Genomic DNA, 27,711 nt, shown 5'->3' with positions numbered 1-27,711 from the left:
ACGTATAAAGCCCCAGAACTCAACAACATAAAGAAACAGCAAGGACAGAAATCTTTGTAATATCTATTATGTGTAATCATGGGTAACAGACAAGTATACTGAGCACATCTGTTAAATCCCCATTATTCCAACCTGTTATATAGTGTGTAGGATTCGCTGGTATGCCACATGTTATAAAGGTTCAAGTGACTTCAAATCAGACTAATCTTAATGAAATAATGCTGCCTAGAGTACTGGGTTGTTATGTTACACATGCCCAGCAGTGATAGAGCAGACACACCAAATTGTAAAAAACTTTTAGTAAAACTAAAAAGGGGGAGATGTGGAGACAGTGTTCTCACAGGAGAATGGATATTTTGTACATGGGCAGGGGTCTCAGGATGAAGTAAATGAGTCTTCCTCCTGTGGGCAGGGGTCTTCAAGATGAAGTAAATGAGTCTTCCTCTTCTTAACCTTTTCACCTTTTAATCTTCAGACATGAACTTAGGGTTAGTTGGCGCCCAGTCTGCTTTTCCTGCCACTTATCAGTAGGAACAAACATCTGTGTTTTTGTCATGGTCTTAAGGCTTGATCGCCCAGTCTGCTTCTCCCCGGCTTATCAGCAGGACATTTCATCTGCTTTTGTCAGCAGAACTAGCATCTGCTTCTTCCCCTCCAGCAGTAATCAATGCCTTGGCAAGGTGGCAATAGCAGATATTTAGGACAGACAATACTTTTGTTTAAGCAAAGGAATTCCTTTAAATCCCTTGTACAATTTCTCTGTATTACCCCCCTGTACATTGGCTACCCGTGTATCAGTACATGAGCTCTGAATAACTCCAAAAGATACAGCAAGCCCATGAGAGGCCCGAGGAAACTTAAGCAAGCAAGATAAGAAGCTGGAATTCACTGAGTGATGAGAACTGTGGACTGTTGGCAAGCTTTTGAGGTCAAGTTCTCACACCTGTGCTTAACCAATTATATGTTAGTCACTAAGGGTCTTCAAGACAAGTATCCAATCATGGTATGTCGAATTGCTGTAGGTGTGTGTAAGCAATAGTATATAAGGAGTTAATGCTTTGCAATGAATGGCTTTTTGTCTGATCATATTGATCTCTGAGTCCATTCCGCGGCAATGCGGAATATTTTTGTAGGAAAAGTTTTCTGGACATCACTGCAAGAAACGCACGTTTTACACATTTCTAGGGTTAGGTAGTTTTTGCTTAACAGCAAACACTAAAGGCGAAACAGCAAACTTGTTGCACTGCAGGCAGTAAGCTCGGTAACCGGGGCTGTTCAGGCCACGCTCTACAATCACACCGCACGTCCACAGCTCACTGGCCGGAAGAAACAACGCAAATGATCGAAAAGGCCGGAGACCCGCGGTGCATTCCGCACCCACCGCAGCTGCCTTAGAGGGGACGCCGCAAGCGCTTGGTGGACGCCAAGGCCCTTCCAAGCTCACCGGTGCATGACGGGTAGGGCCGGGCCGGGCCGAACCGTGCTGGGACATGCCGGCAGCAGGCTCCCGGATGCCGCGCCAGGCGGTCTGCGTGAACCCCCCAGCTCCCGCAGCCGTCCCGCGCCCCGCGGTTATTTTGACCCCGGCGGCGGCCCGTACCGGCCGCGCCCGGAGCGCCGCGGTGACGCAGCGCGCGCCCCTGCGCCCAGCGCGCAGCCAACCAGCGGGCGAGGGGCAGCGGCCAACCCTCCGGCCAGCGGCGCGCGACACGGCTGCGGCGGCGGCTCCTGCCCCGCCCCTCCCGGCCCCGCCCGCACGCCCGTTATAACGGCCCACCCGTCGCTTCCACTTTGCGCTTCTCTGCCACTGCGACCGGAGTGAGTGTGCCGCGGGGGTGCCCGCCCCACTCCGGTCCCACCTGCCGCCCTTTCCGCGGGGCGGGGGCTCTGCTCCGCACTGCCCCGCCCCGTCCCGCCCGCGGTGGGTAGCGGGCGGCAGTGGGCCTGCGACGTTGGGGAAGGAGGGTTTCCGCGCGGGACTGGGGGCCGTGTCTCCCGGCGGCTCCTTCCAAGGGGAGCTGCGCCGCTGGCCCGGGAACGGTTGGGGCGGCAGGTGTCGGTCGCGGGGCGGTTGGCCGGGAGCGGCCGGGGCGGGTTCAACTCGCTCGCTTCTGCTGTCGCCGAGCTGCCCCCGTTTAGTTCGTCTCGTCCGTTGTCTTTCGGTGTCTGCTCGGAGCCTCCGCTTTCTCTCTTCAGCCTCCCATACACGGCGAACGTGCTGGACCGCGGGGGACGGGGTGCACGGCCGCTGCCTGACGCGGGGAGCGGAAGCTCCTCCTCAAGAGTGAATCCGCCGGTCTTTTATCTGGAGCGGCACGAGCAGGGCCCGCTCATCCCCCGGTGCGCTCTCATGAGGGCGCGTTAATTAAAAATGCGTCAGCTACGAGCAAAACATACTGGTTGTAGTTAGAAGCCAAAATGCTTTTAGGAAGCATAGTATTTACTGATCACCGGCTATTCGGTTGTTTAAGGCTGCTCATATGTATTGGTACCTAAGAATGTTAGTACTTTTTATTGCATTAGTTGCATATAGTAAATGGTAGAATGGTTTGGGTTGCAAGGAGTCTTAAAAATCATCTAGTTCCAATCCCCTGCCACCAGCAGGGACACCTCACACCAGGCCGGGTTGCTCAAAGTCCCATCCAGCCTGGTCTTCAACAGTTCCAGGCATGGGGCAGCTGCCACTTCTTTGGGCAACCTGTGCCAGTGCCTCACCACCCTCACAGGGAAGAATTTCTTCCTAATGTCTAATCACCCCTCTTTCAGTTTAAAGTCATTCTCCCCTTGTCGTGGCCCTACAGGCCCTTGTCAAAAGTCCCTCTCCAGCTTTCTTGTAAGCCTGCTTTAGGAGTGAAAGCTGCACTAAGGTCTTCAAAGTGAATGTGAAGCTTCAAAGTTTGTTAGAAAAAGGTTGTTAGATAAAGTTTAACTAATTTCATGTAACTGTTTGGGTTTTTTTTTGGGGGGGTGATAATCAGAGGAGGAAAAGCAAGGGGTGTTGCATTAGTTTGAGCATAGGACGTTGACTGACAAAGTCAAATTTACAAAATTTAAAAATTTAATTGACTTTTAAAGTCCTTTTAATGACTTAAAAAAGTTTTAAAACCTGTTCTTTTTTAAAAAAAAAATATTTTTGCAAAACACACCAGTAAATTCATCATATTGCCCTTTCAAGCCATGTAAGACCCCTTATCTGCCATGGATTTATTGCTGCTGTTTATGCCCGTGCGGCAATTCTCAAGTAGATTTCTAAAGCAGTATTTAGTGGTTGTGTTTGTTTATTTTTTGCTTTGGTTTTCCATTAAAGGGACTTACGAAATTTATTGATGAGTTCATGACTTGATGAGTTGATTTCAAGTAAAGGTAAGGATTTAGAGCAGTTTAATGCAGCTTTATATGTTTCAGTCAGAAGCATAAAACAAAAGCAATTTAAATGGACAGAGGTTCACCAACTGGGAGAACCTCCTGTGCCAAACTTCTGTAGATGTACCTTTCCTTTTTGGAAAAGTAGGTAGCTTGCGGTGGTAACTGTGTAAGCTGGCAAAGGTCAATATATACTCTGCAGAAAGTGTAGGGGTTAATCACAGCCATTAGGGAATGGATGTGTTCCTTCACTTACGCATGCATGTTGTGTATTTTAGTGTTTTTCTAATTTTACAAGCATGTACTGGAGGGTGTATATATTGATTGTAGATTATAATAAATGTCTATTTTAGTAGTAGAAACAAGTAGATTGTATGTGGGAAGAACCTTTAGGATGACAATACCCTATCTTCAATATGTTCTACAGTCTGTATCATTATTAGTGGTTTACTTGACAATGAAAGTGCTTAAATAGGAAATGGGTTATATTTTTTGGCTCTGAGCATGTTTTCCTTGAAATAGTAAAGTGCTACATCTGGAATACACTGCCGTTATTTCAGAGATGCTTGAAGGTGTACTAGCATCAGACTAAAGGTTCCTAAATTGTGCTGTACTGCCCACTTCTTAGGTGCTTCAATACTGCCAGTCAAATAGTATCTCACACACATGTGCAAAGCTGCACACAGACCAGGAAGCTGCTGATGCTCAAACAAAATAAGCTTGTGGATGTCTTCTTATACACATATTGGACAATTACATTAGAGCTTTAAAAGGGCAAGTATTTCAAAAGCTATTTCACCTGCAGCATGTGGGTAACTGAGTAACTGATACAAAAGGGATTTCAGGTTACAGTAACACTGGATGAGTATGTTATTTTTATTACTGCAGTCTTCCTTACATCATGTCTAAAATGAGACTGAAGTTCTCAAGGGCATTGACGGATCTTATATTTCTGAATATACTTAGTACACTTCAGGGAACACAAGTTAAAAAGATGCCTTTTTGGACATGTCACAATTTAGCTTTCTAAATATGTCTCCTTGTTTACCAGGAACTTAAGGTAGGGTCAGTACTTTGTGCTTACAAATTGCTGCATTGGACATGCTCAAGTAATATCTTACCTGTTTTGTAAGTGGGGCCAACTTGGGATAAGCTTTTGATTTAGTATCACATTCCAAAATAATCTGTTTATGTAGGCTGCCATGACTTATAGAAGAGTATAACCTAGAAAACAGTAGAGCATCAAAAAAATGACTACTTGCTGGTCATAAGAAATGCCTTTATGCTGACTTGAAATTCTGTGGTGCATCAAGCTTATATTACATTGTTGATATATCAGTCTGAATAATATGTCAGTTTGGTTTAGGAACTGTTCTCACAAACTTTATAGTTTCAGAGAGATTGCAGAGACAACCTAGTTTGCTAGGTTTTAACTAGTTTGCTAGTGATTTGCAAAGCAGAAAGTTTTAAAACTGGCTCATTTATTGGTGCCACCTGTATATCAATGCCATAACCATGTTGCAACTTTGAAATCCATTATCAGTGATCTTTTTATTAACATAAAAATGGAGGGTTTCTTGGCACAGAAGTGTCTGACTAGCACTAAGGCAAGACACGTGGAAACAACTCCAAATACTGATGCTCATCTGCTGTGCTTTTTTTCAGCTTCCAGTCTCACTTGAACTATTAGCAAGCTATGTAAATGCCATAAACACACTTTGCTTCCTTTTACTCCTCTTGGAGATTCATGCTGTACCCTGTACGTAAGGAAAGGAACTGTCTCACATTTAGATAGGTTTTGGCCAGCAGGATGTTATGAATGCATAACATGCCTCAGACTGCCAAATTCTTAAAATGGCTGTAAAAGTTCAAATGATTTTTCAGGTGCTAGATTGATCTGTGGGATTACAAAATACTCTGTGGTGTTTTAATGCTTTTTGTGTGTATGTATTTGATCAAAAAACTTCTTTGAGCACAGTATCAAGCTCAAGAATGTCAATACTTGATTTTTTTTAAGACTGTTCATAATAATAACACAAATTATAATTCTCTGTTAAGGGGAAAAATTTTGTATAAAGGCATCTATAAATGCATTTATACAAACATTTTTAGATGCCTTTATACAAAACTTTCGTATAAAGTCATTTGTTCATCTATGGTTAGCCAAAAGCATCTATGGTTAGCTGAAAGCCTTTGAGATCAGTCCGTTTATTTTGTACAGGGCAGGGACTAAAATCTGGGAACTGGTAAAATTTGGATGTCAGAATTGTAAGTATAGTATTAAATTGTGACACATGGGATGGTGGTAGGCCTCTGTGAATCACTACATCTCTTCAAGTGTTGCAGAAGTGGGATGATTAGATCCTGCTGCTGTATCTGTAGCTGCATTGAAATGTTAGCAATATTAGCAGTTTTTCCATGCTTAGCTGAAAGAAAAAATCTATAATCCCATGCATTTGCTGTTTCCTCGACAAGCTCATTACTATCCATTTTACCTGTTCTGTGGAAAGAAATGTAAATCATAAATGAACTTCTAAAAATTAGTATCATATTGTTACTGAGGTATTCCAGTGAACTGTAATGGCATAATTCCATGGGTAGTAATTGCTTAATATGCTTGTCATCTGGGCACTTCATTGCATAGTAACTAATCAGACAGCAAAAATATACCTGTTGCATTTTTTTGTTCTATTTGTTGAAAAGGGAGGGAGGAATTTGCAGCCATCTATTTCAAAGTGATGTACAGCTTCAGCTGCTATAGCTGAATGCAGCCTCTTTTCATCGTTGTTTATCACATGTTCTGTAACTGCAGCTTGAAAATATGAAGTGCCTTCAAATTGTGGGCAAAAGCAATATTTAGCACCATTAGCAGTTGACAGCTCAATATGTTGTTCTGAAACTCCAAATATATTACAATAACCTTGAGACTAGAAATTATAATCTTTTGCCTGACTACCATAATCCTGTAATGCAATTGTTTTTTCCTTTTTTCTTTATTTTTTTTTTTTTAGAAAAAGTAGACTTTACAGACTTCCAGTGTTATGACTGTTGTAGTCTAGTGTAGTGCCAAGACCATCATCTGGTATTGTAAAATCATGTTATAGTGTGACTGGACACTTATCTTTGCTGCCATTTTTCTGCAAAAATATATCTTTAGTCTTTTCTCTGAGCTTCAGGTTTTAATTTAGCATATATTCAAGTAGTAAGAAGACAGTATCTCTCTGCTGTAAGTAATCTTAGCTCCTATCAGGATAAGTGTAGTTACTGGGTATTAAAATGCATTTGAAAACATACACACAAACCCAGGAAAATCTAAACTTACCGTGTTACTTTATAATTTAAAAAGTAACAAGTACTAATTACTTCTGGTGACTAAGGGGGGGGGGTTGGGGGAGGGAAGGGGAGGGGCTTAGATCTTTGGCTGTCTTCAGAGAGATTCAAAATCTGGTGTCAAGTTTGTTTTATTCTTAAGATGCAACCATCTTCATATGATCAGCTTAATTTTCATATTTTTGAGAGAAATGAAGTAGGGTAAGTTTGTTTGAGAAGAAGGCTATTCACTGTAACTTTTGTCTTCAGTAAACTTGAATAAGGACAGTATTAGCTTACTTGCTCATTCACTTTCACCTTGGAGAAAGAAAATGTAATACTTATGCACCTATACAGGTTTGTCCTTGAGAGAGTTATAAAAACAGTTTCTTTAAGTTTCTGTAGATTATTTTGTTCTGTAATAGAAGATAACAAGCAGCACATTTGCGTACCATCTAAGTATTCAACTTATGTTCACAGTTGCCAAACTGTAAGGATTCCTTTCAAATGGTATTTTCAAAAGGCATGTATTATTTCACTATATCTGTCTGTTGTAGTATGTCAACACAGCTAGATGCTTTCTGTGAAATTTAGAATAATTAAAATAACATCACTTTCGGTCTTATGATTCATTAAACTTTGCCTGGAAAAATTGCAATTAGCCAAATATTCTTAAGCCACCCTTTCCCCCTTCTCTCCCCCTGCCCACTCTCTCCTTAGGCTTTTACATTAGATAAATGATTTGTAGTTTGGAATCGTGTCATGGGGGTCTACAGATTGGCTATAACTGCAGGGGGCAACAGAAGATGTAAATGTTTACCACTTCCTGCAACAGATTCTGTGTTGTGCATTAAGAACAGGTGTTTGAGAACAGCATCAGCCACAGTGCTGGGCTCACCTTCCTATGGAGAAAACTTGAATCTCCAGTGGCTTGGGAACAAAATGATACTACCTGTGTAATAGGAGATAAGGCTGCTTACCCAAAACTGGAGCCTGCATATGCATATCTACTTGCCTTACTTCTCAACCTTATGTTTGTCAGGCCCCAGGGATGGCATCTGGAATAGTTTGGGAGCATGACACTATTTCTGGTTGGTTTGGTGATTTGTTTTGGAGGGCTTTTGTGGGTTTTGGTTGGGGTTAATTTGTTTCTTGTGGTGTGGTTTTATTTTGTTACGTATTCTTCCCCCTCTTTTTCCTCTCCAGATCATGAAGGCCACCTTCTTTTGGGGCCTTATACTGCTTTTTTTCTGTCAAACATTATCTCTGAGGAACAAATGTATTAGCTATAAATAACTACAAATGGATTACTCTTTTATAGTTCTTTTACAAATTCTTAAGATAATGCAATTTAGCGAAAATATAAAGAAATAATACAGAGTTTGAGTGGGGTTTTTTAATGGATTTTTTTGGGGTTGGTTTTTTGTGGGCTTTGGTGTTTGTTTTGGTTTCTTTTTTGTTTGCTTTGTTTTTTAAATAATAAACCTTCAGCTAGCATATGAATTAGCTATTGTTTGGTCAAACACTGTTTTCATTCTTATTTCTGTGCTACTTCCCTAGGAAACCTAATAACTAAGAAGAAGCCAGCTTAATAGGATATCAGATGTGGCAATGGCATCAACTGTAATCAGTTCAGTTCCTACCACTGCATCTCGTTTTGCTTTATTACAAGTGCTAAGTGATACTGACTCAGAGCCTGGAAAAGGAAAAAGTGGCCGAGGTGGCAGCAAATCTCAGGCTTCAGTGGGAAGACAATCTGCAAATGAGAAAAAAAGAAATAAAAGAAGAAAGAAGAAAGAACAGCAGCAGAGTGAGGCGAGTGAGGTAAAGTGATTAGGTTTTTAAGTAGTGGCTAAAGTTGTTATCTGAGAAATAACTTTTGTTCTTTCCCTGCAAGTCATGGGCTTGTGTAGGGTTTTTTTTTGTTGTTTTTGTAATGGAACAAATGTTACTTAGTCAGACAACATTTTTTTTCTTTGCTTTATTAAGATTTATATAGTAGGGAGTATACTACTTACAAAGTTGAAAAATTCTAAAGAGCTAAATTGCTCAGGTGTTTTGAGCAATGATCAAATTCGATCTGTAAAACAACGAAAACCCTCAAATCCATTTTTCTTCTTTTTAATATCTGTTAAGCTTAAAATCTTTAAAATTTTTTAGTTGTTGTAAAGCTAAGTAAAGTGATTTTTTTTGAGCTTTGATGTTATTTTTGCATTAAGTTTTTGATAAACATACCCTAATGTGTCTTTATGCCTGCCTTAACATGATCAAACTTTTTAACTGTCAGAATAAATGTGAATGCGTATGCATTGCATATATCTACAGCGATTAATTTGTATGGAAATAATAATTATTCTTGTGATAGCTAAGAGGCAAGGAAGGGCTGAGTTTTTTCTTCACCTTAGCATGTACTGTCTATAGCTATATTCCACTGAAATTGTAAATCAGAATGGTCTGCACCAGTGTTTTTGCCAGCACTTCCATATGAAGAAGCAAGCAGGGGTTATAGTGCTGGTGCAGGCAGTAAAAGAGACAGTAGTGAAGCACTAAAGGCAGTGTGGCAAGGGACTGTTTGGAGAGGAAGGAAAACAATTCTGAAATATCTGTATTATTGCCTGATTTTGAGTAGCTCTAAGCTAAAGTGATCTGCCATTTTAAGAAGGAGTCCTAACACTCACTAACACACCTTAAGAAGAACATTTGTATTGTACTCTGTTTTTCTTTGTTTCATCAGTCATCTGATAACAGCTTCTTTCTCCCTTCCAGGAGCCTTTATGTTAAGGGAATCCTGTCTCTAAATTGATAGTATGTTGTATTGCTGCTTTTACTTTCTCTCCAAGTAAGGATCATACTGTGGCTAATGTTTAGGCTGGAGCAGTCAGTGGCCTTGAGTTGCCAAATTTTCAGGTTATTTGTGCACTGTGAAATTTTATAATTTTGTAAGGTATCTTTAAGATGGCACTGTTGCATACTTTTGGTGCAGCAGTTAAAAATAATGCTTACTGCAGGTTCTTTAAATCTGACAAACTACTGAGAAATAAGGACTGTTTGTGTTGTTCTCTTTCTGCCTGGACCTCTGGTTCCTCTATTTGCTGTTGCCAAATTTATGTATACTGCCTTTCCTTTGGCGCTGTATTTAACTTCAGTCAGGTGTGAGCACACCATGATTCCTGATTGAGTATGAAATCTGTCAGACAGTTATCTCTTCAGATTTGTTGAAAGTATTTTCAGAAAGCAAAGCGTATTTACTTTTTCATTGGTTTATGTTATGTCTGTGGTGCTTCTGATCCACGTTTTCCCATGATTTGACGTTATGGGTGTGTACCATAAATGATTAAACAGAAATGTACCTCAAACTACAGGTGAAGCACACACATTAATGTCTGAATGTCTTTGTTGGTCCATTAAGACTGTTTCTGTGTACTAATGTTAAAAATAACTGGTTTTCAGCTCAGAAACCTTGCTTTTAAAAAGATTCCTCAGAAATCCTCACATGGAGGCTGTTTATCTCAGCATGAACAAAAACTGAACACTGCAGTGCAGAAGAGCGCTCGGGAAGAAAACTGGCAGGAGTGGAGACAAAGAGATGAGCAGGTACACCTTGCTGTGTTTAGCTGTCTTTGGCTTTCCTGAAATACGTTATTTCATGAAGTTAAGTTTCATGGAGAAAGAGAGATGGCTGGAGAGGAAGCAGCAAGATATTGCCACATAGAAGGAAAAATTTCAGTGGAAATTCAGGCCACATCTTCTGTCAGATAGTTTGGAGTGAGCATGTGCTGCTGTTTGCATACCTCATAGCTGGATTGTGAATACTGGTATATGGTAAAAGGAATCTACTCATTTGGATAACAAGTAGAAGTACTACCATGGAGGGATGGTGAAATGCTGTGGTCGGAGCAAAACTGGGGGAGTTTTGGTGGAGCCACATATCCATAGTAAAGTAGGCTTGGTAAGTTTTGTTAGTCATGAAATAACTAGCTCCTTTCTAGGTAACAAAGAACTGAGTGCTGACTGGCTTTCAGCATGCTACGGTACTCCTATCAGTGCAAGAACGTCTGTTTTTTTTGTTAGAGCATTGTAATTGTGATTAATATTGTAAGTAGGATTCATTAATACTTGAAGAATGTAATAGAGATAAATCAAAGGCTGACTGTCTGTATGAAGGCAAATAAAATGCTTTTACTGTGCTTCTTTTTCCCAAACTACCACAAACAAATTACACTTGAAATGCACTTAATCTGAAACAGTAATCAAGTCCTTACCTTGAACAATTGCAATAATTTGCACTTCTGACGTCAGTTAGGAAGAGTACGTGCACTTAAAACTAGTTTTTTTAGTACTTGACTTGAATTCAATGTTATAATACTCCTTTTTGATACTGAAGAACATACAGTGATTTTCTTGGTCTTTCAGATAATGAGGATGTTATGAATTGTTCAGAGTACTCAACTATTTTAGGCCAAAATAGCATAGATGGACAAAGAAAGAATTTGTTCTAGTGCATTTTTTTCAGGTAGTGCTTAAAGAAATGTTGTGGTACATTTTTTTTCTAAATTCCTCTTAAGTTACTGTCTGGTCTGCAGTTATTTACTGTGGATAATAGTTTGGGCTCTTTTGTTATGCTTGAAGATGCCCTTCGGAGTACGCAACTTTGCACAAACTTCTTGAAGGCAAATTGCTAGGAAGTGTCACCAGCTGGAGTTAAAAAGTGTTTTATGGTATTCAGCTACTTCTTGTTCTAACATGCTACAGAAAGCCAAATTGATGAAAGACTAACATTTGGATTTTGTCCTTGGTTTGGCTTGTTGGTTTGTTTTTTGGGGAGGGTGGGTGTGTTTGATTTTTTTTGTTGTTGTTGGTTTTGGTTTTTTTTGGGGTTTTGTTTTTCTTTTTTGTGGGTGTTGCTAATGCTTTGGTACAGGTATATCCTTAGACAGTGGAACAATGACCTAATAATCCCCTTGAAAATTTCCCAAGCTAATTAGCTTCAGAACTACTTTTTAAGGTATGAATTTGCTTAGTTCAGTAGTTGCAGGGTTTTTTTTTATTCTGTATGGCATGAAGCAATTATTTTTGGCAAAGAATTCTGTATTCTTAATTACTGGGTGGTGGAATGGTCAGGCAAAGTTATAAATGTTTATTATAATTGCAATCTGAGCTATAACTCAATTATAAACATCTATTCCTACTAATTGCAGTCTTACTGAATTAAATGATGTCAAGTTACCATGAGGTTCTTTTATTTTAAAAATAACTTTAGAGCAATTCCCATAATTCTAACACATGATAGTTATAATTCTAAAAACATCTATGAGTTAATAAAGGCATCTCTTCTGCGAGCTGGTTAGAAACTGGGTGACAGGAAGGTTCAAACTGCAATTGGCACATGCTTATCTGAGAAGAGAGATGTGAGTTTGAATTCTTCAAATTCAGAAGGCATTAAATCCTAACCTCTCAGTTCCTTAGTTCCTTGTCCAGTAATACAGTGTTGATAATTATGAGGTGAATTTTAAATGTTATACTGCAGGGGATAGTGATATTCAGTAAGGGGTTATAAGCAGTATCTCCTTATTTCCACAGAGATCAGCTCCACAAGGAGCACCTCACAGTTGATGAAGAGTTCTTCATTTCATATTTATCCTCAAAATTACCATTCTGCCTGGCACTTTCATTTTAAATGATTGTCAATATTTGTCTTTAGCTATAGAGCTATGATGCATATAGCATGGTCTTTCTTCAGCAAAGCTTTAGGAGAGTCGCTGTAAGGGATTTGTGCATGGATGTCAATTTCTTACGACTATTAGATATGCTCCCAGCACCTAAGCAAAAGGAACCTGTGGTTTCTAGAGTTTTTTGATGGGCTTAAGTGGTTGTGATCCTGTAGCTATCTGTTATCAGTCAGGCCATGCACAGAAGCAGGACCAAATGTGCCTGGGAAACTAAGAGACTTTGAGAATATTCAGGCCTAAAGCTCTAAACTCCACTGTTTTGTGTAATACTGACTTTTGTTTGGCCAGCTTCAGTCAGCTTTGCCCAGAATTGTACTGCTAGGTAAACAACTTATGGTAGGATTACTGTTGCACTGGAGATCACATAATACAATTTTTGTGGGATTGTTTAGTAGTTACAACAACATTGTGATAGCACTTTTTTTTCCATTAAATTATTTAGAAGCTTACATGCAAAATTAGCACTTTCAGAGGTAAAAATCCTGATCTCATCTGTTTTGTGTTTAGCTTATTAATTGTTCTCTTTTTGATAGTCTCTTTATTAATCTCCAGTCTCTCATTTTTCATAATGTTCCTGTTGAGTTTTCCAGTGTAATAGACTAAAAGGCCCAATTTTTGGTAGGTAACTCTCATTGTCAGGTTGGATTCAACAGTTGCGGGCAAAAATAGTTCATTGTTTCTTGGGGAATTTCAGTTAGTTTAGCTTACTGTCAGTTATCAAACTGATTCTGATCTTGAAAGAAAACAAATACTTGAGAAAAAAGTCCACCTTGGCAGCTACAAAACCCCTCCACTTTGTTGTCTGGTCCCCTTGCTGCAGGCAGCACAGGTTGTGCAGGCCGTGCTCTGTTGAAGGTCATCCCTGCCAGTTTCCACTCCTGGCTCGCTGCCTGTGCATGCAGCCCTTTGGGGTTCTGAGGCACCTGCAGCCTTGCTGCCACGGTGCGTCGTTGGCTCTCCCACACCTCCCCTGGTGGGAAAATCTCGCCAGTGAGGCCCCGTGCAATCAGTCAATGGCAAGTTTAAACCACAACCCAAATGCAAAGCTAGGAATGATAGCACCCCAAAGGCTGTGTAAAACATAGCAATTTATGCTGAGAACACTATTCTACTGTGTTTCAGATAACCGCTCAAAAAGGGCTGGTTTACTGTGGTAGAAACTAGAAGCTACGCAGATTTTTCCATTAAGTGAGACTGATCATATGCATTGTTGAGCAGTTAGGAAGAATGTGTGTGCTTTTACACCACACAATAAATCACTTTCAAGCATATATAAAGCATATGAGAAATCTGAGGGTTTTTTCAGAACACAGTTCTTAGAGACAAAAAAAGTAATGTATGTCATGCCTCTCAGTTTGAACAAAATACATTAATACCACTGAAGTGTTTATTCACTGTAATAGCTGTTGTAGTTTGTGTTGAAATTAATGAAAGGACCTCTGTTTGAAATTCAAAGAGCAAGAAAATTTTTACTAATTAATATTTCATTTAAGGGCAAGAAAAGGGGATAGCTGTGTTGCCAAATGGAAGCCTTATTCTTCTTCATATCACACAGTGGATTGTAGTAATTCCTTCAGAGAGCAGACCTCAAAGGAACCAATTTTGCATCCAACAAGTTAATCTTGGTTAACTTTGCATTAAACAATAATACAAGTTATTAGATGTTTATACCTTTATATTATTTATTTGAGCTCCATTGAGCTGTTGCTGGAATTGGTCTTCTCAGAAGCAGGACTTTCCTGTAATTTTCTGTTTCTTATGACACAAGATATCCTTAATTCCTGTTGTGTTCCTTAATTCCTAGCTCTCAACAGCTCACACCAAGAAAGCTTTGAATTTTCTTTTTGCATCTCCCTCCCTGACCCCAGAAAAAGGCATGTTTAACCTAATTTTTTTGCTGTGCTGGGTGTGTGCTTAGACTTCATAGTAGGTTACAATGACATTTTGCCCTTTGACATCTTCTGGTTTTCATGTTCCAAACAAAAAACTATATTAAAGAAATCCCATGTTAATAAATCATCAGGATGGGAGTGATTACATAAAGGTATGCACAACTTAGTGTATGCTTCCATCCATTACAAAGTTTCCTGAGGCAAGATATTTTATTACTTATGGTACAGAAAGGTATATTGCCAGTTAATAAGACCCTATGTCACATCAGTGAGACTTGGTTTTTTGATGATAAGTGTATTGAAACTGAGATTTTATTGATACCGATATTTATATTTTATTGATTACTGAAACTGAAATTTTAGTGTGGTCTTAGTGGTTTTGCCTGCCTTTTTTTAACCAGCCTTATTACATGAAATATGTTAATTTTGTTTCTTCAGCTGACATCTGACATGTTTGAAGCTGATCTTGAAAAAGCATTGCTGCTGAGCAAACTGGAATATGAAGAACATAAAAAGGTATCTGTGGGATCTATCCTAATGTAAAAGCTGTACAAGTTTGAGGTTTGAATTAAAAAAAAGGGGGGGTGTGCAAAAAACCTAACAATACCATTTTCTTCTAAATTGTTTGCTGTCACTGTTAAATGCTTTAGGAGCTCAGAAAAATACTGGATTTGAAAGAACCCATATATAATAGTGTTAGATGGTTTGATTTGTTCTTAATTAACCTGTAAAGGTGGAAAAGTAGTTCTACTTTTCAGTTTTCTGGCACATGAGTATGCTGGAATTTAAGAGTACCTTCCCCAGAAAACATCCAGTGCACTTGAAGACTAGGAGAATCAAAGCATAGACTTCTCATCAAACCTTAAAAGTGTTACTTATGGCTGAATCATTTGAATTTTTGCTAACATCTTCTGAGTGTAAATATTTTAGTCCTAATAAGCATTATACGTTTTCTTTGCTGCTCAGGATGTTGTTTTCTCAGTGATTCTTATGGAACACTGAAGAATTGTACTAAAGTATGCTTAGGTGCAGTTTTCGTTTCTATCAGGAAGTTGCTCTTTTGAAATAACAGGAGCCAATAAAATGTTATTAAAATATCTAAGTTTAAATATAATTATGCATCATAAAAAATTGCACATCTCTGTACAATATTTCTTTTTTGAAGTGGGAGTACCATAGTTTTTGAAAATCAAGGATAACTTTTTAGCTTTCATACTAAAAGTTAATTTTTAATGTGAAGACAATCTTCAGGCATAGTAGCATAGCATTGTTTGTAGATTTTTGAGAATTACGTCCCAATAATTTATAATGTATATATTAAAACTAGAGTACATGGGTACACTGAACAATTATCATTTCTATGGGGAAAAAAAGCACTTAATTTCCATATTTGCTTATATATATCTTCTTTTATTCAGGTTATTTAGCATTTAAGATTTTTTTAAATGAAAATATTTCATTAGTATTGAGGATTAATAACTGGGAGATTGATAATTTGCTAAGATTGTTAATGTGGATGTGTGGGGATGGGAGACTGGTTCAAATGGCTGTCATGTACCAGGCTGTCTGATTTCAGCAGCAGTAAGGTCAGTTGGTAGAGCGTTGCTGCACACTAATGGCTCTCTGACTTCTACTGAATGGGAAAATGTATTTTGAGAATAAAAGAAGGTACAATGAACCACTGCTGTTGGGGTTCTGTGTGGGTGTGTTTATGAAGGTACTACCCTGCCTTGTGTAGCACACATCCTACATTTGACTACCATGTATTTTCAGTTTATAAGTTTCTGGATAAAATTTGGTGTAGAAGGTTCAAGTATAGGCTGATGGTTCATTTGCTGTTTAGTGAAGAGCAATGCTGTACTTCAGAGAACAGAATCTATGCTTTATTGCTGATATGTTTTGCATTTTTAAATGCATCTGAAGCCTGAAAATTACTGTTCAGGCTAAAATCTCCTTTAGTACATTATCAGTAATTTTTTTCCTTTATGAAGAGTCAGAAAAAATATTTGGGTATCGAAGAAAATTATACCAGTGGGACTTTATTCTTCTAGGCATATGAAAACGTTGAAAGTACTTCACCTCAGTCAAAGTCTGTGAATAAGAAAGAGAAAAAGAACCAGCAAGGAAAAGACAAACCTCTCACTGTGTCTCTGAAAGACTTTCAGTCAGACAGTAATATAGGTATGCCTTATCATACCATGTGAGCTGTTCTACTTGGAATTTTCAGTGTGTGTGCTAACAGGAAAGTGCCTTTCTGTCTCTCTTCATTAACACTGTGGTTAAACAAACACTAAATGAGTTGCAGTCAGTGTGTCCTACAGAGTCTAAAAGCTAAGTGTTAATTATATAATAATGAAAATAAGAGCTTAAGGAAAACATAATTTCATGTAGTACCCCTGGGATGGACTCAAACACTCTTAATTTGACTTTTTAAAAATCTACTTTTTTTGTTTTTTGTTTTACTAAGTTTGTGTTTCTCAGGCAACTGAGTTTGTCATTGCTTATCTTTGTGATACTAGCTTTTATTAAGATGAGTAAATACTGAAATAACTTCTACTCATTATATGCATGGTTTATATGTTTGACATTCCTTCATCTGTGTCTGTAGAGCAGAGATTCTAAGCTTTACTGAAGAAATCAAGGTAGATGCTAGAAAAAGAAGAAAGTAATCTGTTTTCTGAGGTCTTTATTTTAAGAATGTTTTTATCTAAATGTACAATATTAAGTACATAATTTCCAAATTATCTGAACAGAGGAAAAATACCGAAAGCACAGCAATCTGAAAGGCATGGAAGGCATTCAGGTATACAGTGAGATATGTGCTGTAAAAGCCTAAATAGATATAAAAGGAAACAAATCAACAAATTCCTTAAGTATTTGTACCAAAGACATTGCCTTCCATTGTAACTGAAGCAAACAAGTATGGGATGCTGCTTTTGATTAAGTAGTCTGAAAAATCTGGGAGAAGATGCAAATACAGGAATTGGTATAATACATAGTTTATAATCTTGGCCTCAAATGCTTTAGTAATGGCTTATATAATTGTGACTTTTGAGAGGAGAGTTAATTTTGAAGAACTCAAATAGGTGGTGTTTTTCCCTGCTTTTCAAAATGTCTTGTTTCAGTAACCATCTGTACAAGATTTGAGTAACTTACTGATGTCATTTTTTTTTGTTCTTTTCAGATAACTCTGCTAAAAAACATGAGGTAAGTCCTACCCAAACTAGTTTAATTAAAAGAACCCTGAAATCCAACCAACCAAAACCAAACCAACCCGTCAAAAAAAACCAAAACAAACCCACGCCCCACAAAAAAAACCTCACAAAAAAAAACAAAAAAACCCCACCAAACAAACTCACAAAAAAGCCAAAAAAACCCCAAACAAACTACAGCTACAATTCTTAGGTTTAGAAGGTAATTGTTTTGGTGTTTTCTGTAGTGACAATCGCTACACATTCTAAAACTGACTGATGTAAATTTGGAAAAATCTTCAGATATAGATTTGATAGAGATGTATATCCCCAGTTCTTGCATCTTGAGAACTTGGTATTGGCTTTCTTAAAACTACTCAATGTTTCTTCAGTTTTCACATAGTCTTTGATGCAACATGCAGTTTTAAAACCATGTTAAAAAATACAAATATAGCCAAAAAGAGAATCAAATCAGGTAAGAAAGAGCTGTGATGCTATGTTGCTGTGCAGTCCACAATATTAAAATTCTTAGAGGGAAGATTTTTTTAACAGTTAAATAAAAGATAAATTACTGAATTCCAGCTACATTCTTTTGTGTAATCTCATCATCAGCCAGATGTTAACTGTTAATTAATTTCTAGGCTTTTCAATTGGTATCATATTCTTTCAATGGAAGTCACAGTATTCTTGGGAATACACAACTTAAATAATTATCTAAATATAATGCTTTTGCATGACATGTTGTTTTTTAAACGTGTTGATTTCTAGCTCAGTATTAACTTATATTTAAAGGAAGGTATGTTATTGTACTTATTTTTGACAGGAAGTGAATGCTTCCCAGTCTTCGTTGCATGATGGAAAATTTTTCAACAGGCTGGAAGATGATGTTAACAGAATACTTCAAAAAGAGAAAAGAAGAGCCCATCTCAATGATTACAGTGAAACAGATAACTGCACATCTCATGAAAACAACCAGGTATGTAAAACATTCTGAAATGAAGAAATTTTCTTAATGAAGCTTATTCAGTGATCAGAAAGAAACACCTGAGTGGGAAGCACACATCAATAGCATGATAATTTTAAAGAATTAATAAACTCACAACACTGTAATATTCTTATCTATATGAAGAGATATTTAAATTACATTTTTTTTAACATAAACCACTTGTGATTGAAGTAATTTTTGCTCCACAGAACATGCCAATATTTATTACTGTGTTTCTTATCTTTTTGGTACCTATTCAAATACCATTTTAGTTTTGATCAGAAATTCTCTTCCCTAACAAGTAAGTTGCCTTTCCCAAGAATCAAATTCACATGACTAGATTATTAAGAAATAATGCTTTCTTGTTTATAGGGGAGTGTTCTGAAAGATGGAAAAATAGAGCAACTAAGGCTCGAGCTTGAAAAGAAAGATGCAGAAATTGAGCAGCTGAAAAACAGAATGACTCAGTTGGAGGTACGTAGCTGATAATACCTTCAAATAGTAGAAAATTCAAAATTATTATTCATTGAAACAAAGTATTTATTAAAATGTGACTATAGAGATGGTTTAGACTGGCTGCAGGTTACATTTTTACAGTGCAACTATTCCCTTCAATACCAAATGAAGTGTTTTTTCTTGATAAGTAAGTTAAACTTCTAAAAAAAATAAAAGAATCAAGACAAAGTAGCAATAAACTTTATATCCAGCATATCACTCACTGCTTGCTTTATAGGATTGCTATGTTCATGCTCAAAAACTTGAAATTGTAATTTAAGACTAGCCAAGATCCTAAGCAGTCTGATCTGCCTTGGAAGTTAGCTTTGCTTTAAGCAGGAAGTTGGACTTTATTGGGTCTATCCCAACCTATAAATTCAACTTAGCTTTGCTTGCATTTAAGAGCTGCATATCATTGGTATTTTTTCTAGATACAGTCCAATATTTGCCTAAAATCAGAGAAAACTTTGTCAGCTGTTAGAGAAATTCCTTTCAAGCTACAGTACAACAAGAATGGAGTCCTGTATTTTGTTCTATCTTTTCCTATTTCATACAAGTGAAACTGGAAATCTGTTTCATCTTATGCTAAAACATAGAAGGAAAAAAAATTGCTCATTAATCATAGAATAGTTAGGGTTGGAAAGGACCTTAAGATCATCTAGTTCCAACCCCCTTGTCATGGGCAGGCACACCTCCCACTAAACCATGTCACCCAAGGCTCTGTCCAGCCTGGACTTGAACATCACCAGGGATGGAGCATTCACAACCTCCCTGAGCAACCCATTCCAGTGCCTCACCACCCTAACAGTAAAGAATTTCTTCCTTATATCCAACCTAAACTTCCCCTGTTTAAGTTTGAACCTGTTACCGCTTGTTCTAGCACTACAGTCCCTAATGAATAGTCCCTCCCCAGCATCCCTGTAGGCCTCCTTCAGATACTGAAAGGCTGCTATGAGGTCTCCACACAGCCTTCTCTTCTCCAGGCTGAAGAGCCCCAACTTTCTAAGCCTGTCTTCATATGGGAGGTGCTCCATTCCCCTGATCATCCTTGTGGCCCTCCTCTGGACTTGTTCCAACAGTTCCATGTCCTTTTTATGTTGAGAACACCAGAACTGCACACAACACTCCAAGTGAGGTCTCACGAGAGCAGAGGGGCAGGATCACCTCCTTTGACCTGCTGGTCACGCTCCTTTTGATGCAGCCCAGGATATGGTTGGCTTTCTGGGCTGCGAGCACACACTGAAGCCAGCTCATGTTCATTTTCTCATCAACCAACACCCCCAAGTCCTTCTCCACAGGGCTGCTCTGAATCTCTTCTCTGCCCAACCTGTAGCTGTGCCTGGGATTGCTCCCACCCAGGTGTAGGACCTTGCAATTGGCATGGTTAAACTTCATGAGGTTGGCATTGACCCACCTTAAAGCATGTCAAGGTCCCTCTGAATGGCATTCCTTCCCTCCAGCGTATCAACTGAACCACACAGCTTGGTGTCATTGGCAAACCTGCTGAGGGTGCACGCAATCCCACTGTCCATGTCACCAACAAAGATGTTGAACAAGACCGGTTCCAACACTGACCCCCGAGAGACACCACTCGTTACTGGTCTCCAGCTGGACACTGAGCCATTGACCAGAACTCTTTGTGTGCAGCCATCCAGCCAGTTCTTCATCCATCCAGTGGTCCACCTATCATATTGATGACTCTCCAGTTTAGAGACAATGATGTCGTGTGGGACAGTGTCAAATGCTTTGCACAAGTCCAGGTAGATGACATCAACTGCTCTACTCCCATCCATCAGTTCCGTAGCCCCATCATAGAAGGCCACCAAATTGGTCAGGCATGATTTCCCCTTAGTGAAGCCATGCTGGCTGTCACCAACCACCTTGTTTTTCATGTGCCTTAGCATGCCTTCCAGGACAATCTGCTCCAAGATTTTGCCAGGCACAGAGGTGAGACTGACTGGTCTGTAATTCCCTGGGTCATCCGTTCTCCCCTTCTTGAAAATGGCAATTATATTTCCCTTTTTCCAGTCGTTGGGAACTTCACCTCACTGCTATGATTTGTCAAATATGGTGGACAGTGGCTTAGAAACTTCATTCCTCAGCTCCTTTAGGACCCATGGATGGATTTCCTCATGTCACATGGGTTTGTGCATGTTCAGGTTCTTAAGATGCTCTCAAACCAAATCCTCTTTTGTAGTGGACCTAAGGTCTTCATCTTCACAGTTCCTGCATCTGCCTTCCAAGACTTGGGTGGTGTGGTCAGAGCACTTGCTGGTGAAGACTGAGGCAAAGAAGTCATTAAGAACCTCAGCCTTCTCCAAATCCAGGGTAGCCAGTTCTCCTGATAGCTTCCAGAGAGGGCCCATGCTATCCCTAGTCTGTCTTCTATTTGCAAATAATAAATGTAATATGTACATGTAATTTAAATATAATAAATACATGCATAATTGCACTAGCCTGGAGTAGCTAGGGAAAATGCCTCACTGTTTTCAGTACATGTTAGCATTGTGTGGATAGTATCTAGATCATAAAGGACAAAATTTCCATAGGGAACTGGCATTGTAACAAAATACAATAAAGCATCATAGAATTATTTTCAAAATACTTTATAACTAATTTTAATTATTGCTTAAAATAGACTGATCGGGCTGACAGATTGGGAGTTTTCTGATGCTTCCAATAAGTACTTATAGTAATAAAAACATAAGCTTCATTCACAGCTGTTTACAGACCATGTACTAAGGTTGGAATCCCCAGGTGAAATTTGAAAGCATAAAACCATTTGTATTTACTTCTATCAGCACTTGTTCACATTTGACAGAACAAACACGATGCATAAGTGTACTGGTGAGGTGATGGGCAATGTTTAATTTCATGAACTTGTCCAGAGGCATGAATACAGTTTTAGGTAGCCATGGTCTGGCTTAAATCTAAGTTAATTATCCTCAGGAACTGGTGTGATACTCAAAGTGGAAAATAGTAGCTTCTTTGTTAGAAAAAAAGTATGTCTGAAATTAAAGTCTTTTTTTAAAGCAAACTGTATGAGAAGACTTGTGGCAGGAAAAATAATTTTACAGCTAAGGTACATAGCTAGAACTGACACTGGTGGCCAATTAAGGAAATGACTCACTTGTGAAGAAAATATGGTGGTGTCAAATTGGAAAAGCCAGCAAAAATAGGTTCTTGAGCAGAAAAGTGTAAAGAATTGGAAAGTAACTCTGATGTAAAAACAATAACTACGAAAAGACCCCAACCCAATCTGTAGAGCAGTGGGATCTTTTCTTACTTGTCAAGCAATGTGGCAAACTCTTTATATTACCTTGGTATCTAGAAAGTACATTTTAGTTGTTACAATTTATCAGGGGCAAAACCAGAAAGGCCTTGATGCAACAGGCCTATACACCTGAGGCAGACCTGAATGGTTATTTCTGCACTATCAGTGCATTGGCATAACTTATAAATTATTTTAACTTGCTGTAAGCTTTGTGCTTGCCTTTTTTCTCAGCTCTTAGTTATAAATCCACTTCTCCTGTTTTGTATTCCTTACATTGGCTGTGATTTAATTAAGACACAGACGGTCTTAAAGGTCTAAATGGTTCTATGATTTTGTGATTCTCTGATTATTCTCTGCAGAAGTTGTCATCTTTAAATCTGACTCTTAAGTCAAGCTTAGCTTATAGAACACTTTTTTTTCGTGTATACTTGTAGTAATTCAATCTCTTTAATACAGGCAAAGTATAAAGAAGTAAAAGGAAGAAATGCACGGCTTCTGAAGATGATGCAAGAAGGTGAAAGTAAGTAGGAGTTTTATCAGGAAATGTTAAAATGTTCTTTTTAAAACATGGAAGGAATTTACACAGCCAGTTTTTAAGAAGAGCTTGACTAGGTGACAGTTATAAAGAATTAAGAAGCTATTAATTTGCACCTTCTCCAGTGAACTACAGAATTTGGTGGACCGCACACTACTGTATTTCTGTTGTTACATGATGGAATAATCAGTTGTATGTTGAGATCATTTTTTTAAATATAAGCTGTCCAGTTATGGGTTATGTACAGTGATTCAAGTTAGCTGTCAATAGCAAAAAAATCAAAAACTTACTTGTTCCATACTGATCTCATCACAATATCTGTTTAGACAGACTTAAGGAAACTCTTCAATTCTTAATATTTATGCAACCTGTGCTTTCAACTGTTGGAAACACCCTTCTACACCCAAGCCACACAATTAAGAGTAATAGCTAAACCACAGGGTTATATATGTCACTGTGATAATTTGCTTCTGTTATAACACTATTCAGAGTTTGTTGCCAAAGTTTCAAGAAAGATATGTTTGTGTGTATATATATATATATATAGACACTCATGTACGTATGTAAATACCCTAGTATCTTTACACTTGTTACGCAGTTATACTTCAGTATTCCTGTTCTTGCTTGATGAAGTTGTTTGAGTCTGTGATGCTATCTGGATTAATTCTGTTGCAAAATTAGATTTTTCAGTTTCTTACATTAGCTCTTGAATGTTCTTTTCCAGTTAAATTTTTAGCTAAAAAAGAGTTCAAGCTTTTCCTTCAAAGTACGCTTACAAAAACCAGGTCTTGGCTAGTCAAATGTTCATAACGTGATGATTCATTCTACAGATTTTAACTAGGAACCATGTTACTTCAGGTCAGTGTCTCAGCCAAGATGAAATATTTTCATCTTGCAAGGAAAGAGGTGAAGTTCTCAAGTTTTTATCTTTGTAGAATAGCAGCCTACTATAAAATGAGAAATTTTGTGGTTTTCTAAAGACTTGAGTATTTCATATTTTGAGGAGAAGGAAGTTCATGGCAGAATTGAGCCTTGAAAAAACTTGATTTCTTCATATTTGAGAATTTTAAGTTGTCCACAGATGTTTCACAGGCACTACCTAAATAGCTTAAACATCTCTGTATTTGAGTAAATAGAAGTTTCCATAGCTATGATTGAGCTCATATGTAAATCTCAGGATGGCAAAATCTTGATCCTTTATCAATACTCAGTTTTCTGATGATCTTAATTCACAATGGGTATCTAAAATTCAGGCTGCTTACATGGTTAATTGCGGAGTAAGTAGTGCAAGGTTGGGGGTTAATCTCCAGAATTTTTCAAGCTGCTACTAATGGCACTGGTAGCAAATGGTTTGGTTGGTTTGCATTACAACATCTACTATTCTTCTAGTAAAGGCAGCATTATTTAGAGATAACCAAATAGTGAAATAAAGTGATGCCACAGTGCTATTGCACAGGAAGACCTGTAATTCTGGAAAGATCCTCATGCTGTATCTTTCTCTCCCTGCAGTGAAAGACAAAGCAGAGATACTCATGCAGGTTGATGAATCTCAAATTATAAAAAATGAATTGACTGTACAGGTAAGCAAAGATTTCTAAAGTAAAAATTTCATGGGTATTTCAAAGACGCTATGTACTTAAGGCAGTAATAGTGGTGGGGAGGGAGGAAGCAAAACTGAAACTAAAACTTGTTAGAAGCAAAAAATGTTACATTTCATCCCTAGCTCTGCACTGTGTGTGTCAGAGGACATGTGTTACGTAAATCTCCAGTATGACTCACTTAGAACTGCTTCTGGAAAGAGGGCAGACCTTAACATGTCTAAAATGATTTTGCCTTGAACAGCACCTTAGGAATATGCCCTGGTAATTCATGCTAGGAAGCTCAGAAATGTGCTTCAGAAGATGTTTTTTTCCTGATTGTGGGTTTATTTGGTTTTGGATTTTTTTTGTTTGTTTGTGGTTTGGTTTTTTTTTTTATTTCTAGTCTTAAGTTTCCGAACACAAAGGAGCATCAAATTACTTAAGATGTCAGCTGGCAAGTCACTGTAGTAGAGAGCATGCAAGACTCTTATGCTTTGTTTTTGGTCCAGAGCAACTATTAGTTCTAAGCCAAATGTCTTATATATGACACAGTACTGGTTTTGAGGGTGATGGAATAAGCTTACTTGTGTTGCATATATCCATTAAGTTTTATGGAATGAACTAATGCAGAGTCCAAAAGTCAGAAGAGTTTCGAACTTCATAGCTTTTCTATATCATTATGCAATAAGGTCTACTGATGTATTATTGCACCGGTAAATATTTCTTGGGAAGTGGGAGTCATTAATGAATATTTTACTTGTGCTTTCAGTTCATGCACAATGATAGTGGTAGTCACTCTGTATTACCTGTTTGTACAACATAATATTAATGGAAAACAGCACTGATTTGGTAAACTAATGGTCATTAAGGATATTTTATAAATTCATATTTTTGTTTGTTTTTAGGTCACTATACTTCATGCAGCATTAGAGCAAGAAAGATCCAAAGTGAAACTACTGCAGGCAGAATTAACAAAATACCAGGTAGGTAGCTTCTGTATTTGTAAGTTTACCTGTTCTTGACGTAGCTGAGATTATCATGAGGTAACAAGCTCTGAACTGACTTGTTACCTCTAACATTTCCAGGTGAAAAAAAAACAAAAAAACCCACAAAACAACACCCCCCAAAAAACCCCAAAAGAAACAAACAAATTTAAAAAACAAACCAAAAGCAAACAAACCCCAAAAAGCCACAACCAAAAGAGGCAGTTCATATTGTAGCAGAAAAAAAACCAAAACAGCCTAAAGCACAGTTTTGGCAAGTTGAAGCCTACCACCTGTTTTGTACTTTAAAACATCTTGAAGTATACTAGTAAATAAACATACTTCAACCAACAAGTTGATATCACTGTTGAAGTCTTAACTGTGTGTAACTGGACTAACTATAGGCTTCATGGCTTTTTTTCCACATTCTTTGGTTCTGTATCTTAGTTCTGTCTCTAGACAAATCTTTGTAGGAGATTCATACCAAATAGTGTGGAAACGTAAGTGATGAGATCAGTGTCTTCCTCATGGTGTATGCTGTGTTGTCTTGCTGAGTGCTAATGCAACTTGTATTAATGAATTTCAGTTAACTTTTGCATAAATGGCATGCTGCTTAACATTGTGACAGTTTTTTTTGGAGGGTGACTATTTGCAAGTAAGGATTTGTATTTCTGCATTACTTGACACATTTTGGGGGTTTTGGCTTGTTGGGTTTTTTTGTTTGTTTTGACTGTGACCTTTTGCACAGGTCCCAAGGAGAGCCTATTGTATATAACTTAGAAGGTAGAAGTTATATACATATATGGAAACTTCTAAGGTAGCTGTGTAGTCTTTGGCAAGCTATGCTATTTCAAATTGCAACATGTTGTGTTGGAATACTACAGTTTTGTGAAAACTGGCTTATTAAGTAGCAATTACTCTTTCTGAAGCAACAGATCTTTTCTGATGACTTCAGATTCTCTGGCTAGCATTACACAGGGTTCTATATGTAATCTCCTGTCTTTTTCTGTTGTCTTTTTCCCCTTGTCACTTTACCACAAATGAGCAAGTTCCTTCTGAAAATTTTATTGCAGCAGTTGACTATATATGCTTGTTCAGTCTCTTATAGACAACGAGTAGTCATACCCCTAATTGAAACTAAAGTAAATGTCTTGTCAAATTCAGTCATTAAGATCACTATTCTGACTTACAACTTCAGTCTGTTTGTTTTCCCCTGCCATCCATGCCTCTGGTAATTTTAAGTATTTGTCTCTGTAAACAGAAATTTTTGAATAAGGTAAATTTATCTGGTGTTTAATTGCAATAAAGAGGATTTAAAAAAATTACGGTAAAAAATTTATGAAAGACCATTACAAAAAATGGTCTTTGTTATATACTTAGGAATTACTGCAAAAATCACCTACTATGTTGTTCTTTTTCCCCTGCACCTGACTCTCCCACACAGTCCAACATGCTTTTATTTTTTTCACATCTTGCTTTGTTTCCTGTTTACCTTATCACCCTGGGGTTTTCTGTTTGGCTGGTTGGGTTTATACTTTTTTAACTGGGGAGTGGGGTGTGTGTGTTTTGTTTTAGGAAACACTCATCTGCCTTGCAGGCATTGCCTGCTTCTGCTTTTATTCTTCTCTGTAATCTTGGAAGCTGACCAGGAGAACTTTTCTTATATTGCTGCTTTTTGTGGCATTGTCCTGGATAACATGAGGCACACTTTTTATAGAATACTGTTTTAAAACATAAGGGTGCCTTTCAAAGAACAGTGACCAAAATTTGTGGATTAAAACCAAAGAAACAACAGCAAACAAAAAACCAAATTGGTGTATTTTTATCCTTAGATGCTAACATTTAAGAAGGTATACCGCAAATGGCTTCACTGTTGTAATTTATGTAACCATATTTCACAGATGAGTCTGCATCTCATGATAACTTGCAGACTTTGTTAAATTATACAACTCCAGAAGTTTGGTTTTTTTCTTGTTAATTTATACTACTTTAGTATAAACATAACTGCAGATGAAAGTGTCATGTCTAGTATGTTACCTAACCATTTAAATTTTTTCTTACAGACTGGGAAAAAAGGGAAAAAGCACTTGGAATCTGACCAGTGCAGATGATCTTCTCTGCCACCAGGTTCAAAGCACAAAAACATCAAATCTTTCTTCAGGGTTTTGCAGAAATTTATATATTTGTTGCACAACTGCTAAGCTATGCAGTTTTTGATGAGAAATAAACAATTGCTAGTTTGTTTAACAATATAAATGATTTCTTGCACTTTCTGCTACAGAAAATTGGAAAACTAGTATTCCAGCAGAGATGAAACTAGCTATAATGCCATTAGTTTTTAATCATTCAATAAAATTTACTCTTGCATCTCTGAA

At 37.9% G+C, this 27,711-nt stretch overlaps 1 protein-coding gene across 4 annotated transcripts; it reads left to right on the top strand.

Moving 5' to 3' along the window:
• Window positions 1–1,408: 1,408 nt before the first annotated feature.
• Window positions 1,409–27,711, top strand: GKAP1 (G kinase anchoring protein 1). Of its 4 annotated transcripts, none has more exons than XM_034072919.1 (12): window positions 1,409–1,457; window positions 8,233–8,496; window positions 10,123–10,266; window positions 14,732–14,809; window positions 16,345–16,474; window positions 17,478–17,500; window positions 18,308–18,460; window positions 18,842–18,943; window positions 22,695–22,758; window positions 24,283–24,353; window positions 25,259–25,336; window positions 27,400–27,711. In XM_034072919.1, exons 2-12 carry the CDS (start codon window positions 8,284–8,286, stop codon window positions 27,445–27,447), a joined length of 1,104 nt encoding a protein of 367 aa, XP_033928810.1. In that variant the 5' UTR covers window positions 1,409–1,457; window positions 8,233–8,283; the 3' UTR covers window positions 27,448–27,711. The 4 variants fall into 4 exon arrangements, with proteins under 4 accessions (XP_033928810.1, XP_033928809.1, XP_030910151.1 ...); XM_034072918.1 differs by lacking the exon at window positions 1,409–1,457 and adding an exon at window positions 1,759–1,818; XM_031054291.1 differs by lacking the exon at window positions 1,409–1,457 and adding an exon at window positions 7,539–7,763.

The sequence above is a fragment of the Melopsittacus undulatus genome, chromosome Z (genome assembly GCF_012275295.1).
Source record: "Melopsittacus undulatus isolate bMelUnd1 chromosome Z, bMelUnd1.mat.Z, whole genome shotgun sequence".
NCBI classification, from domain to species: domain Eukaryota; kingdom Metazoa; phylum Chordata; class Aves; order Psittaciformes; family Psittaculidae; genus Melopsittacus; species Melopsittacus undulatus.
The sequence above is the reverse complement of the archived record's forward strand: the minus strand, read 5'-3'. Positions and strand labels throughout refer to the sequence as shown.